The sequence below is a fragment of the Sesamum indicum genome, linkage group LG5 (assembly GCF_000512975.1).
Source record: "Sesamum indicum cultivar Zhongzhi No. 13 linkage group LG5, S_indicum_v1.0, whole genome shotgun sequence".
Taxonomy (NCBI): Eukaryota; Viridiplantae; Streptophyta; class Magnoliopsida; order Lamiales; family Pedaliaceae; genus Sesamum; species Sesamum indicum.
In genome coordinates, this window is record NC_026149.1 from 7,619,499 (window position 1) to 7,636,336 (window position 16,838).

General features: G+C 38.2%; 1 protein-coding gene across 1 annotated transcript; it reads right to left on the reverse strand.

Moving 5' to 3' along the window:
* Nucleotides 912-3,197, reverse strand: LOC105162231. Its single transcript, XM_011080225.1, has one exon. The coding sequence runs from the start codon at nucleotides 3,195-3,197 to the stop codon at nucleotides 912-914; it is 2,286 nt and encodes a 761-aa protein (XP_011078527.1).

The window sequence follows — 16,838 nt, forward strand, 5'->3', positions numbered from 1 at the left end:
ATGTGGTAGACGATCTGGATCACTCGAGAATATGAATATACCAATTAGCATAGTTCAAAGTAGAAGTATCGGGAACAATATTGATACGGATTGTTCTACATCAGATGCAACGTGTTAGGATATTATATATCGAGGGATTATTAAAATAAAAATGCATTGGAAATTCAATAAATTAGAAAACTAAGTGCAAATTGACATAAATTACTATTCATTAATATATATTTAGAAGGTTAAGAATAAAACTTAATGAAACATTATCTCATCAAACTTGGAGTTGCAGTAAAAAAAATAGTACATTAGCAAAAGCAATAAGAAAATATCGCTATACATCTAACAGTACATTAATTGAATAAGTCAAAGAGCTTTCAGCAAACAAGTATAAATTTCACTAATGTATACAACATTCATGATAATTTGATGTTATTAGATATTATCGGGGATAATACTTTAATACGGTCAACAAAATATATTATTTTATTGGTGATACATATATGCTACGAAAACTAGTATCTATTGTTGGATTGATAAGGATCGATTTAAATATGTACCGATCGATGTTATCGAATATGTCCTGTACTTTTAAAACATGATATATAGTTCAATAGAATTGAAGTAAAAGATAAAGTAGACTAGCAAAAAGGGGTTTTATTTATTGATAAATAATAGCATTGCATCACAAGCATATATATATATATATAGTGATTAAAGCAGCAGTGAGCTAACAAACTAACATAACATGTCACTACTATAGCTAAGAACGGAAACATTGTGTAAGGAAGGAAGCACTAATATTTAACACTTCCCAAATCGTGGAATGCATTTTACCTCAACAAAATGGTCTCCCTGGAAGAAATGAAGAAAGTTATAACTGGATTGTTTTCTGTCCGGGAGAATTACCATTGTACGATTTATCATTCCACCATAACATTTAGTTGCTCCGCACTTAAGAACAGACATTTCGCTGCTTCATCAGTTGAAGTTGATGAGGTCGAAGGACTATCATTACTCTGCAAGAATGAAGCGCGCCACTCTTCGATGTATGCTGCTTTATCATGATTCAGATATGGCCATTCTTGTCGTTGAAGAAGTTCAAAAATTTGTCCCGTTTTACCAAGAAGGAGAAACGCTTCGTGGACACTCTTCTCTCGTTCTTCTATGGCATTCGAGTGGCACTTGGTTATTATTACATGAGGTAAATTTGTAAAACAAGCTGCCAGAATATCTGCAATCATGACAGATAATCTCTCAAATAATCCATCATCAGTTTGCTCCTTTCCCTCTTGGCATGAGAGCAGAATAGTTTGACAGATCCTATACATTGAATTGGCTGCTATAATGTTAGTCGGCCAGTTCAAAGGATTATCCATTAGGATATCGTTCGTTGTTCTCTTGAAATCCACCATTGTTCTTTCAGCATTGCTAGAAAGCTCTTGTAATACATTCTTGGAGCTTTTGCATGTAAGAGAAATCCTCCTGAGATCAATCCTCTGCCACATCCTGTACAATGCAACCCCGGCCCACGAAACCTCTGTAGCATTTCTGATGTTCAGGAGTTCATCGTTTTCATAGACTGTTTTCTCTATAAGCTTGACCAAGGACAACCCTTCACTCACGTTGCTCATTAATTGTGTGGCCTTGTGATTATTGGCAATGTTTGGAAGTGAAATAGCGATGCTTGTAAGAGTCACTATCGGAAGGCTCCAACAATTTGGAGGCTCTTGAGAATGTAGACTTGGAACTTGAAAGCTGTCAAATTCTCTTACCCCGCTAAAGTTGCCGAATCTATTGAGGAGATGCATTAGTTTCTGTGGTTGTTGTTCTTTACCCATTTCAATCACTTTATCTGCCTGGCGACAAATGTTTTTTAGGGTCTTTTCAGGTAGCTCCGCTTCACCATCAAGTAGAAGAACAAAACGGTTGAGGTTCAATTCTGTGTCACCTCCTGATTCAGATCTGATATCATTATTTGGGGTCGTAAGTCTGGACAAAAGTTGAGCCTTTAACTTCTTGAAGAACAAGATAAATGGAGTTACAAGTAAGGCAGGGATGAGGACAAGTAGCTTGCTTACTGTAACTATCATTATCTGAACTCCAATGAGAAAAGTTAGAGCAAACCATTTTGCATCATGGAGATACCTCCTGCACTTGTTGTCTTGAATTTGCAAATCCGAGAAGCTATCTCTCCAGTATACAAGCGTTTGGATCCAGTGTGCCTCAATCTTGAGTTCCTCTCTAAAGCTAATTCTATGACAAGTCATTAGGCACTTGAATCTGACAGCAGTAAACCATCTGCATAAAGACACAATTGTTCCCACTAGCGTTCCAATTATTTGAACTAATAGAATCCATTTTGTGTTATCTCCATACACGGAGTGGGATTTGATTTGTTCCCTAAACTCCAACAGATTTTCTGGAAAGAAATTGAATAGGAAAAATAGGGCAGCGAATAAGCAAGTAACACTTGAACCTGTGCACAAGATGGAACGTGCCATCACAAACTGAGGATTGCTAGTCTCCGCCATCAACCAGTATTTCTTCATTCCATTAATCATCCGTTTGTCAATTCTAAACCCCTGCCCCCTTTTCACCATCCCTTCTTCCGTCATAGCCACCTTATGCATCACTTGATACTTTAACTCCAAACTCTTTTTGCTGGTTGGAAGTGTGATTACCGAAGAAGCAAACATGATAAGCAAAAGAAGCATCAAAATTGTAGGAATCATTTGATCGTTGACGAAAGTGCTGCCGCGATAAAAGCTTTCCAACTGAAAAACTTGTATCCAAATGTTAACCACGATCGTTATTACAAGAATCCCAAGCGCGACGACGTTCATTAGAATCTCTTTATCTTTCATGGAACCCAAAGATGACATAAAGTTAGCCATTGCTGCTGACATAAAAAACAAACTGCTGAGCCTTGCGAGCGCATCAGAATCCATCAGCAAAAGAGTGTTAAGGTCCACCGTTAGCTTCATTGCCACGCCTAATATTGTTAAGGAAGTGGCATCAAGAGAGAAGTATTTACAAGGGAACCACAACTTCCTGGACCTGATCCCATTCAAGGCATCAGTTGCCATTGCAAGCGTGCAGACTGCAGAAGCTGCCAGGATATACCTACCTATCCATGGCATTACCTCATCAAGCTTATCTTGTAAACGTTTGAAGAAATCATAATCGGATGGATCGGATGCATCCATGCAGAAATAGCCCTTGGAAGATTATGAATTGTCTAAGTGTTTTGGCAGGAAAGAGGTGCTGAAGCTGAAGCTGGAACACGAAGCTTATAATGTGAAGATGCTTTTATACCATACAGTTGCCGTGACTCTCCTTCGTATTGTCGACGCCGTGTGTGGTGTTTGTAAGGATGTATTCCAATAAGGGGACATATGAAAATGGGATGGAAAGAATAGTCCTTTACATGTTCAATCTTTAATTCTCTTCCACGAACAGCTTCTCGACCACTTTTAGAAAGACAATCAGCTGATGTAACTTGAAATTAAGTAGATGTATATTTTGGATGTTTGCTTTTAATTATTGAGTTAAGAATACTATATATCTGTTACATCACGCATGTCTTCTTATATATGATATGTTCTTATTTTTATCTACCAGCAGTAAAAAAAACATGTGATTCATATTAGCTCAATAATACTATTATATTATTATAATAAATTAAATCTATAAGTAAAAATTATTTAACTAAAATCTAATAGGTACTTCATAAATAAAAAAGAAATTATTACTTTTACACAGACATAGCATTTAATTAGTTAATATAAAAAGATTTATTCCACTTAGTTATTATATTTTGACATTATAAACTACATTTTTCTACTTACAAATTACAATATATGTATCCTTATTAAAATTAATAAATGCCAACCAAAATGTAGCGACCTGAACATACATCTCACAAGTGACTTCATCTCACCAGCGACCTCCACCAGCAACCTCCTGAACAGCGACCTGTTTATTTTTTGTCGTTTTTTTTTTTCTTGTAATTTTTTGGTTATTTTTGTCAGTAGCTGGTTAGGTTGTATTCACATAGACAGCTTGTTAGAAGTAGTTATTTTCTCTCTTGCTTGGTGTATATATACCCATCAATTGTGTACATTATGGATTTATTTTTATGTGACTATTGATACATTTTTACTCCCAATAGTCCATTATGGCTGGACTATTTTGTGTTTACCGGATTATTCGACATGGTATCAGAGGTTTCATTTGAAGGTCTCTACATACACGTTTTCTGGCGTTTGAGGGTCCCTCTTACGTTGTGTTTTTGAATGGCCGAAATGTCGCGACAGCGGAGATGCGGGGAAACCCATTACTGTAGAAATTGCAACTTCGTGGTTCTAACCATCCTGGGATGGTTTTGGTGAGTGCACCCCTGACCGGCAACAACTACCTCAATTGGAGCTCGGGATCAAGAGAGCTCTACGTGCCAAGATGAAGCTGGGATTTATCGATGACACTTACAGCAAACTGAATACTGATGACCCATTTTTTGAACAGTGGATTAGAGTGGACAGCATGGTGACCACATGGATGCTCAATACCATCTCCAAAGACATCGTGGAGGCTTGTATGTACACAAAGTCCTCTAGGAGTTTATGGTTAGATCTCAATCCTCCCTATCAACATATTTCACCAACATGAAACGTCTATGGGATGAAATGGGGGAGCTAAAGCTGATGCTACAGTGCACTTGCAACGGGTGCACCTGTGGGGCTTGGGGGGTCGTGGCTGAAACAACAGCCTTTACTGAACTCATGCAATTAGTTATGGGACTTAATGAGGCGTTCGATGGGGTGAGACATCAATTATTGGTCATGAATCTTGTACCCTTCATAAACAAAGCATACTCCATGATACAAAGCGTGAAAAAACAAAAACGTGTTCAGATGGAGCTCGCAGATAGTGGTGAGAACGCGACATTGAATATTAAGGGAGGCCTGCGACCTTACAAGAGATTGTATATTCCACTGGACAAGCGAACCCAGCAATGCTTGCACTGTGACATAATAGGACATAATAGGGAGACCTGTTTTAAACTTCATGGAATGCCTGAACGGTACAAGGAGTTGGTGGATAAACATAAAAGAGATACAGGTGTAGCGCGTGGGTTCGCAGCGGAAGTAGCGACCCGAAAGGAGATACCGCGGCGACCTGATGCTAAGGAGGAACTGTTGCAGGAGCTGCTTAAGCTTATGCGAACTAGCATGCAGTCTAGAGGGCCAGATGGGGTAGGTCGCACGAAAGGAAGAGGTCGCTTGGATGAATTCACAGGTACTGATATTGCCCTTATGAGTTTTGGAGCTAACTGTTTTAATTTCTGGATTATAGATACGGGGGCGACTAATCATATGTGCGGTAACTTTTGTCCCCTTGAAAATTTAACCCCTATCTCACATCCTACTTAAATACATATTCCGGATGGTTCCACCAAGTAAGTTACTCATTTCAGGACCATCACCATAGAAAAAAACTTCACTGTCACCTGTGCTGCTGGTGCCTTCCTTTACATTTAACTTGCTTTCATTTCCTAAGATCTGCTCTTCACTACCTGTTGAGGTCGTTTTTCATGCTTCCTGTTGTGCATTTCAGCACCAGAGGACTAAGAGGACCATTGCTGTGGGAAACCAAGTTGGGAATCTGTACTTTATAGATGTTTCATCCTTTAGTTCTCTTGTGATTAATTCTTGCCGTTTTGCTCACATTTGTAACACATTGTTATGGCATAGAAGACTCGGCCTCCTTCATCCAATGTACTTAAACATATCCAATCTATTAAATTCGATGTTTCTTCTATCAATGATCAGTGTGATATTTGCCCCATAGCTAAGCAGTATCGTCTGTCCTTTGCCCTTAGTACCCTTCTTCTGCTAGTCTTTTTAAACTCTTACACACAGATATCTGGGGACCTAGCTCCACTGACCGAGTGTCATTACTTCCTTACCATTGTAGACGACTATAGTCGTGTGACCTGGACCTTCCTACTCAAATATAAGTCCCAAGTTCCTCAAACACTGACCAACTTTCTAAATATGATCAAAGTTCACTTTCGTGCCTTTGTGAAATATATTCGATCATATAATGGATCAAAATTTGTTAACGACCAATGTAGTTCGTTGTTAACTGCCTTGGAATTATACACCAGAACTCATGTCCTTATACCCCTCAACAAAATGGGGTCGCAGAATGTAAAGATAAGCAAATCTTAGAGATTGCCAGGGCTTTTCTCTTCCAATCACATTTACCCACTCAGTTTTAGGGGGAAGCCATTCTCACAGCCACCTATCTCATCAACAGACTACCCACTTCTATCCTTGACTGGAAATCCCCATATGAAATCCTCTATCATAAACGACCCGACCTCACACGACTCCGCATGTTTGGTTGTATGTGCTTCGCAACCAACACTCTGTCTCACAAGAAAAGTTTGATAAACGTGTCACGAAATGTATCTTTCTTGGCTATTGCCAAACCAAAAAAGCCTACAAAGTCTATGTTCTTGACTCCTATGACCTTTTTACCTCTAGGGACGTGGTGTTTCACGAGCACATCTTCCCTTATTCCAACCTTACCTCGCCTTCTGATCCCATCGCGCTACCACTTCTGCAGATGACTTTGATTCTCCTACTCCTTGGAGCGACCTGGCGACCCCCCTGCTCCCTCGAGCGACTTAGCGACCCCTCCTACCCCGACCGCGGTCACTCCCTCTACTCTTGATCCAGTGCCAAGCTCTCCCACCTCTATTCCACTTCGTAGATCTCAGCGACCTCATTGTAGGCCATCCTGGCTATCAGATTACGATTGCAACTGCACCCTCACTTCTTTTTCCTGTATCTCAGCGTCGTACTCTGGTGCACATTCTAGATTTGTCGCTCACTTATATGCTTTACATGAGCCTAACAGTTATTTGCAGGCTTATAAGGATAGAAATTGGGTGGAGGCTATATCTAAGGAGTTGGAGGCATTGGCTACAAACAGAACTTGGATCTTGACGACCTTGCCGCCTGGAAAACGTACCATCAGCTTAAGCTAAAGCTTCATCCTGATGGGACCATTGATCGCTATAAGGCTCGTTTTTGGTGGGAAGGGTTATACTCAGATCGAGGGGGTGGACTACTTTGATTCATTCTCACCAGTCGCTAAGGCTACTACTGTACGGATCTTCCTCGCACTGGCAACCTCCAATTCGTGGCCTTTGGCACAATTGGATATCAACAATGCATTCCTCCATGGTTTTTTGGAGGAGGATGTTTATATGGATCCCCCTAAAGGCCTCTAGCGTTCCCGCTGGTCAAGTTTGCAAGCTATAGAGATTGCTTTACGGGCTCAAACAGGCCTCCAGACATTGAAATTAGGAGCTTACTAATCAGTTGTTTGCTTTTGGTTTCAAACAGTCGAGCCATGAATATTGTCTCTTCATCAAGCGAACCTCAAGCAAGCTCACTACCTTGTTGGTCTATGTTGATGACATCCTCCTCATTGAGTCGTCACCTTCTGCTCAGGATTCTGTCAAGGCCCATCTTGATCGTTTATTCACTATCAAAGACCTCAGACCAGCTAAGTACTTTCTTGGGCTTGAACTCGCCCGCTCTTCTCATGGACTACAGACCACCTAGCGTAAATACTTGCAGGACATTCTGGCTAACACCTCAATGCTTGATGCCAGACCTATTTCTACCCCGCTACCACCAGGTCTCAAATTGGAGCGGGATGACGGTTTCCTACTTTGTGATCCAGATCATTTTCGGCGGCTTGTGGGTCGCATCCTATATCTCGGTTTTTCACAATCGGATCTCTTTTGCTGTCCAACAACTCAGTCAATTCCTCTAGGCACCTCGCTCTTTTTACTGGGATGCAGCCCTTCATGTTTTTCGTTATCTAAAGGGGTCGCCGTCCATCGGTCTTTTCTTTCCCTCCACTACCTCTGAGACTCTTAGCACTTACTCTAATGCGTCCTGGGCCTCTCGCCCTGACTCTTGACGATCAGTTACCGAATTCTGTGTGTTTCTTGGGTCATCGCTCATCTCCTGGAAGACCAAGAAACAAGCTATCGTCTCGCGTTCACCAGCTGAGGCTGAGTATCGCAGCATGGCCTCTACTATTTGCGAGCTCCTCTAGATCTCCTATGTGCTGCGGGAACTCCATGTCTCTGTTTCGCTGCCTATCCCCTTCTGGTGCGACAACAATGTTGTCATCCACATCACCGCCAATCCCATTTTTCACGAGCTCACCAAACACCTCGACATTGACTGTCACATTGTTAAAGATCAGTTCAAACTCGGTTTCATCTCTCCTTCTCACATTCGTGGATCCGATCAGGTCGCTGATCTTTTCACGAAGTCCATCCTTGCTGCTGATTTCGGACATTTACTTTGCAAACTGGGCCTCGTTTACTCGACTCCATCTTGAGGGGGGGGGGCTGTAGCGACCTAAATATACATCTCACCAGCGACCTCATCTCACCAACAAACTCCACTACTAGCGACCTATTTATTTTTTTAGGGGGGGGGGCTGTAGCGACCTATTTATTTTTTGTCATCTTGTTATTTTTTTCATTTATTGTTGTCAGTAGTTTGTTAGGTTGTTATCCACATAGGCAGTTTCTTAGAAATAGTTATTTTCTCTCTCTTGTTTGGTGTATATATACCCATCAATGGTGTACATTATGGATTGATTTTTATGTGAATATTGATACATTTTTACTCCCAGCAGTCCACTATGGCCGCACTATTTTGTGTTTACCGGATTATTCGATACAAAATAAAGTAAAAGATAAAAACTATATTACGTACCAAGTATCATATATAAAATATATATATATAAATAAATTGAACAATTTTCTTTTTACAGACTACCACAACATTACAATATTACAGTAAAAATAACATTAAGTGAAAAATGTATGAACAAAATACTAGTAAGCATTAACAGGAACCTAATAGTTTTTATTAAAATAGGGTAAATACTTGGTTATTAAAGTTTTCGTTTGAAATCACTTTATCTAATTTATTTCTTATTTGAACACCTCTAAAACTTTAATTGTTGTCTCAATTTGGTCCTGCTGACCATTTTCAAGCAAAAATACAGCCGAAATTTGAGTTTTTGGAGGGTAAAACAATTAACTTAAGTTTGATTTTATCACTTTAGTTTTTAAGTTTGTAAAATTATCAAATTAGTCCTTTTTTTATATTGTTATATGCTGAATATATATGATGTAATTATCCTATATGAAAAATAAAAAATTCGAACCCTTGTGAACATAATAATAATATATTGTTTAACTTAAAATAAAATAGTCTTTTTTTTTATCATTTTCAAAAGTGACAAATAATAATCAAAATTATGAATAAATTTTATAAAACTTGTATAATATGAAAATATAATTTAAAGATCTAAGTCTTTTTTTTTTTTTTTTTGAATCTTAGGAGTTAAAGATGAGTCCCATAGAATTAAGTCTTAACAATGTTTATGAAATATTAACAGCTGCGATTTTGAAAAAAAGTTAGTGGGATGTATTTTTAACTAGACTATGTGGTGGATTTCAAATATATATAAAATTTAGTTTAAGAGGTTTTATAGAAGTTTTTCTATAAAATGAAACTTAAATTCAGAAAACCTCTAAAATGAGTTATATATATATACATGTAGTTGGGATGTGTATTGGGTGCCGGCTACGAAACCAACTTCTGAGGGTTGGTCTGAAATATACCAAGTCAAGGACCTTGAGACTAGGCATCGAGAGTCTACTGAGACTTACGCTGAATATTGTGTTCGTTGGATGAGTGTCGCATTTCATCGGCGACAGACGTTGGACATGTATACAATTTAAGTGGGTTAGTTGACAAGGTGGTCAACTGACTAAACTGACTCGTGGGGATCATCATATGGAAGTCTTAGAGACTTGATCGGTATGATTTAGTCCCTAGCTTCAATAGTATAGGAGTAGTCCTTAGACTTGAGGAATCACGACAGTCACGTGCATACAGTGACTGTATCTTTGATATGTATGAGAGGTGATTGTGTCATAGATATGATCATCATAAACCTTGTCTAGTGCAGTCGAAGTATGTAGCGAGAAAGGTAAAATCCAAGAAGAGGATGAGTCCCCTATCAGTATATGACAGAGGTATCTCATATGCACTTAGAGGGCTACTACTTTGGAGCCTTAAATGAAGGATATTTCAAGCGAACGTGAAAAATGAAAAGTATCATTTTTCACCCTTGTGTTTTTTGGTTTTAGGCTTTTTACATCAGCCGCATGTTTATTTATATTTTAGTACATCGAATGCCAGGGAACTCCAAGGCTACTCTCCTTAGAATAGTTTAATACTTGCATTTATTTTATGTTATTACTCATTTTATTTTATCGCTTCCGTTAGCGCGTTCCCGAGCCGTACCATGTGATCCTTCAAGTGGTATTAGAGCCCGGTTCAATGTAGGGGCTGATGATTGTGTGATTAACGTGCTTTTACGGATTTTTTAAGCATGTTTTATCGCTTTCATTTTGGTTCTATGATGAAAATGGCTTGTTTGGTTTTTGTAATTTATGGATGATTGAAGCATATGAAAATGGCTTGTTTGGTTTATGCTTTATTTTTGCTATTTCATATTGATCAGAAAAAAAAGGAAGAAAATCTCAGTAAAATTTTTGTTGTCGGTGCACAGTGCGCGCACGGCCAGGAACGAGTGCAGGTAAGGGAGTCTGGGCCGGCGCGTAGGCAATAGGCAGGGGCGATAGAGTGGGGATGCTTGCACACATGCAACGATGGTAGCGTGCGGTGCAAGGCCTAAAATTGAGCCATTTTTTACCATTTTTCATAAATTTAATTTTCTAGAATTTTTCTTTATTATTAATTATATTGTTTTTAGGTTTTGGATAAAATTAGATTTTTTTAAAATTAAAATTGCATAATTAATTAGATTTATATGTGCATTGGATGCACATATTTACGATCATCCTTTAATTGCATATTAGGAACCTGTGTTTTCTTTTATTTAACTTACTATGTGATATTGGATATCATGAATCATTTTGTTACATGGGATGTACATTACATGGAATGTATGGATGGATGATCACGAAGTCTATGACCTATTGTATATTTATGTTTATGGTTGGAATGCTATCTTCTCCTTCCCTCTCATTTTTAGCTTTGGAATAATAAGGCTTGCTCTCTCCCTCCTAATGTACTCCCCCCGACTTCTGATGGGGATTTCTTTTAAATTGTAATGAGAGTAGTATAGAAAATTTTGGTGAGAATTCTATATTTAAGCAAGCCAATAGAGAAGAAGGTCGATGTAGAAGAAGGTCCACGGAGAAGGAGGCCCACGGAGAAAGCGGCCTACGAAGATATTACAAGGCCCATCTATATGTGGACGTAAAATATTTTGTAATAGCATAGGTCCACCTTAAACTGACCATAGCCTCACTGCAGGCTCAGTGGGTTACATAGGTTGGGCTCGTGATCATTCCATAGAGGCTTGTTTAACTACGTTGCATGCAATGATTTATTTATTAGCATTTGATGTTATGCATGCAACACAATTTTGTGATGAGGTCTTGGTCAAATAATTCAAAATTAACTCACTTTGTTGGACCAAGTTACAGTGTAAGGGCCTAAAATAGACTCGGATCAAAATGATTTGATCTATCCAAGGTTTCCATCCACAATAATATGGTGAGGAAGCCGCCACTGCCCAAGTGTGGTCTCACGAGTCGTGGCACATTTGGACTAGAGGCAAGATGCACCATTATTGTGAATAAAGGAACACACTCACTGTTTTCCTGTCTCATGAGTCGTGGGGGGCAACAATTGAGGTATTGATGGGTTGAGCCCAACACTAATTAAATATGAAGCCCATAATGGTGTTGGATCAAAATGGCATTTTGATCTATCCAGGCCTTCCATCCATAACAATATCATGAGGAAGCTATTACTATCGAAATGTGATCTAACGAGTCGTGACACATTTGGAATAGAAGACAAGTTGCATTATTGTTAGAAACAAAGGAACACGCTCATTGTTTTACTGTCTCATGAGTCGTGGGAGGTGATAGTTGAGGTGTGATTTGATTGATGGGTCGGGCTTAACACCGAGTAGCATGCTTCGCTTGGAGTCCTCGGGATCATGTGAAGAGGTGAGAAAAAATATCTTGAGAACCTCATGGAATGAGAATGACATCGGTTGCCTCCCACATGACATTTTCCATGTGAATCGTAAAAGCAGAGCATGGTAAATTATTCTTGTGGATCTCAAGCCCACTAGGAAAGGATTACCCAAAATCCCACTTGAGAGTTGTGGGATTTTATAGAAATAGGGGGAGAAGTTAATGACTAAAAGACCAAGTCTTAACTCCAAACAATATTGTTGTAATCTACTTATTTTCTGCTTTGCGTTTAGAATGCATGTCTTAAATACCGTTTCTCAATTTTTTTTTTTGAGATTTATTTATGGAACACAATCAATAAAAATTGACTGCAAAAATCGGAGGATTGTCCTCGATTTTCGAATCTAGGCTTATGTCATGGAAAAACCACTTCCATTGGACTTGCGAAAGGAGTCCTTACTTAAGGAACGTTTGACATTTGGGATTAAAGCATAAAGACAATCGCAAGGTCTCGCAGTGTCATACCTACTTCGGTTATACATGAGCAGTACGACAAGCTAAACATTGTTGGTTCAATAAATGCTCCACATAAATCAAATTTATGCATCACCAAACCGACATAATTGATATGCCACGACAGAAGTATTTTTTGAAGTTAAAATGACTAAGGTCGTCTGTACACAAACATCGGGTTAAGATACAATCCCTTGTGGAGAAGCTCTAAGACCTCAATGTAGCATGGAATGTTGATAGACAGATGAGGAGCTTAGATGTTTGTCATCCCCTACGTCTTTGTTGTAAGTAGCATGGAATGTTGTTCGTTGCACTGAGCTCGATGTTACTTATGCTTTTTAAGCATAACTACGGATATTAAGTGTGTATCGACGAGGAAACATACAGCTATTGAAGGGTAATCTTTAATACCCGAATAAGAATTAAATAAGAGCTCTTGACGCACATTAATGTAGAGTTGATTCTGGATAACTACAGCTATAGTAGCTTCCAACATCATATGAAATACTTAATTTCAAAATGAACATACATTCGACGTTTATGATAACGTGTGTAATATTGAAAAGGTCCCAAGTGGAATACGACAAGGAACTTCAATATGGAAAAATTGAATGTATGATAATTTTAAAAGTCATATTGGAAAATGGTTAGGATTGAAAAACAACGCTCGATTCTTGGGTATGCTACCTAGCATAAGTGCTCTAGTAGTCACCTTGGAAGATGACAACTAGGCTATAGCACAGCCCGAGACCTCATCACAGGTCCAAGAAAAAACCTTAGATACCATCATCTGCTCGGAGCGAATGATAGGAAGATGTAACGTGCAGTTGGACAGCAGGACATTGGCAGAAACTATAGTAGACCCATAAGACCTAGGCGGTATCACAGATTGCTCATAATTAGATTAATCTGAAAATATGAGTAATTGGCTTTAAGGTTAACTAGAGATTGTTAGAATAGGTGACCAAAAGCCCATTAGATTGGCGGTTTTATGAACTACTCAAACAATATTTATTTAAACAATATTATCCTGATGAACATGATAAGTATTCATCTTTAACACATATATCTGTTGTGCTTATCAAATTACGTCCGACACTAATTTAAAGTCATAACAGATGCCAACAGGCCACTTAATAACCCATGTAGTTGGGTTGCACATTGGATGGCGGTTATGAAATCAACTTTTGAGAATTTGTCTGAAATATTCCATGTTAAGGACCTTGAGACTGGGCATCGAGAGTCCTACTGATACTTGCATTGTGTATTGCATTAATTGGATAAGTGCTACATTTCATCGGTGACAGACGTTAGAGGCTTGGTCAACTGACTGAACTAACTTGCAGGGATCGTTATATGGAAGTCTTAGAGGCATGGTCGATATGATTTGAGTCCCCGACTTCGATAGTATGGGAGTAATCCTCAGATTTGAGGAATCACGGAAGTTATGTGCATACGATGACTGTATCTTAGATATGTGCGAGAGGTGATTGTGTCAGAGACATGATCATCATAGTCCTTGTCCACTGCAGTCGGAGTATGTAGCAAGGATGGTGAGTTTCAAAAAGAGGATCCATCCCCTGACAGTATATGACATAGGTATCTCCTATGAATTTGGAAATGCATTAACGCTCTATAAAACTGTGACCACAGTCGTTGATCGAATAGGAAAAGGAGGTTCCTATAGTCGAGCATAGACTCCTAGTCCTGGATTGGAACCCAGACCTAATTCTATGCCCTAGATTATGGCCGGAAGATGGTAGATGAAAGGACCGTAACCGTATAACTCAAGAGCCTAAATGTTAAGATGGTAATTCACCTAGTCTCTAGTGCCATAAACCGTTGCTAGACGGCCACCCATGGTGATGGGCTTTCTTGATTAAAGTATAATTAAGAATTAATTAATTTAATTTAATTTAATTAATAATAGTGTTAGACACTAGTCCAAGTCTGGATGAAAGGTGAACCTAAAAAGTCAAATACAAATCACCGAAAAGAAATAAGAAATTAATTCCACGGTAATTGAATTACTTAAAAAGAGAGTTGAGATCCATTGGATGAAAGAGGCCCAAGAATAAATTAATGGCATTAATTATATTGGGCTTGTCCTTATAATTTAATAAATTGGATCTTATTAAATAAGGACGATTTGGGTTTATGTATTTAATTAGATAAATACAAGTTGCTTGAATTAAATGAATTTTTATTAAATTGAATCTAAATAAAAATTCATTGGGCTTGTATTTTTAAGGATAAAACTCGGCCAATCCCATTATTTTGAGAATATGAAAAAGTTCCATGGAAGGAAATAAATGACTAGCAAATTGCAACTATAGAAATTGCAATTCTAGTCATTTTTAGGGGGTCTCTTTATTTGGAATAAAGAGAACTATGCCTTGTAGATAATAGATTTTATTTAGAGACGCTCTTAATTATCAACCAAGGTATATATATGTGAAATATAATTATTTGAGAAATAATTATGATCGTTATAACACAACACTATTGTTTAGTGCTTTTGGATTATTTTATGTCCTAATTTGAATCCAATTCAATATAGAACAAAAAGGGAGAATATTTTTGAGAGAAAATGGAGAGCAAATTCGTGGCTTTTGTGGTGGTTATGTTGGATATGTGTGTAATCTTTTATATACAATACAATTGAATTCAAAATTGAATAACTACTGAGTTTGTCTCCAAGACAACCTATACAACCACATGCATATAACCTCCAACCATGATGAAATAACTCCTCCATCATGTCATCATGGTGAAGAGTTTCAACTCCTCCTTAACTTGCTCAATCGACCCTCAAATGGGCTGGGACTTCAAATTGCACCGGGCTTGATTTAATAAGTCGATTGGACAATTATTAATTAAATTAATTTTAGCCCAACTAAATCCAAGGATTCATTTAATCCAATTAAATAAATATAAATCCAAATACTAATTAATTGATCCAATCAATTAATTAAGCCAAAACCTATCAAATTAATCTAATTAAGTTAAAAGTGTTAAGTCCAAAAATTAATTAATCCAAATAATTAATTCTCGAGCCATCCATCAAATGGATTGCTAAATAAATGATCCAATCATTTATATATATTCTCCTTCAATTAATTTAATCTAATTAAATTAATTTGTTTATTCTCGAATTAATTCCAAATTAATTCCACCAATTCCATAGTGATTTGTATATTACTCTTTAAGTTCACCCTCAGCTAGACTGGGGCTTGTGTCAAACACAATGATTGATTAAATCTAATTTAATTAATTTATTTTTTAATTAACCATTAATTAAAAATTCCAGTCACCATGGGTGACCGTCTAGCAACGGTCCATGGTACTAGAGACTAGGTGAATGTTGGCGCGAACATTTAGGCTCTCGATTGCCAAACGGGTACGATCCTTCCATCAACCGTCTCCCGATCTAAATCTAGGACATGGAATTGGGCATAGATTCCCATTCTGGACTAGATACTATGCTCGATAACTTGAGATGCGTTTGCTCTATTGATTTACGTAGAAAATCATTCCTTACTCAACCAATCGTTGTGGCCACAGACTCTAAGAGCACGAACCATCTCAGAGCACATAGGAGACTCGACTATCATATACTGACAGGTGACAAATTCTATCTTGGAACCCATCGTCCTCACTACATATTCTGATTACACTGAACAAGACTTGTAATGACCACATTCAAGATACGGTTATCGTTCGTCAAATCCAAGATACAACCATCACATGCATGCAACTGCCATGGTTCCTCAAGTCCAAGGACTAATCCCTTACTATTGGAACCAGGAGGATATCGTCATACCGATCAAATTTTCAGGGCTTCCATATGACGACTTCCTGTGAGTCAGTTAAATCGGCTTGACAACCTTGTCGACCACCCACTAAAATTGCGTAAATGGCTAACGTCTGTCCCCGATGAAACACGACACTCATCTAATGAATGCAATTTTAGTGCAAGTCTGAAAGGACTCTCGATGCCCATTTTCGAGGTTATCAACTTGGAACTTTTCAAACCTAATCATCAGAAGTTGGTATCATGGCCACCATCTAATGCGCAGCCCAACTACATAGGTTGTACAAGTTGGTTTGTGGGCTTTATTGTGATGTTACGAATCTAAATATAATCAGTGAGCACAACAAATACAGTTTCCAAATAATGAATACTGACTTTATTCATAAA

What these genes read in the sequence shown, in the direction of transcription:
- LOC105162231 (XM_011080225.1), bottom strand. Translation starts at nt 3,197, where the DNA reads ATGGATGCATCCGATCCATCCGATTATGATTTCTTCAAACGTTTACAA.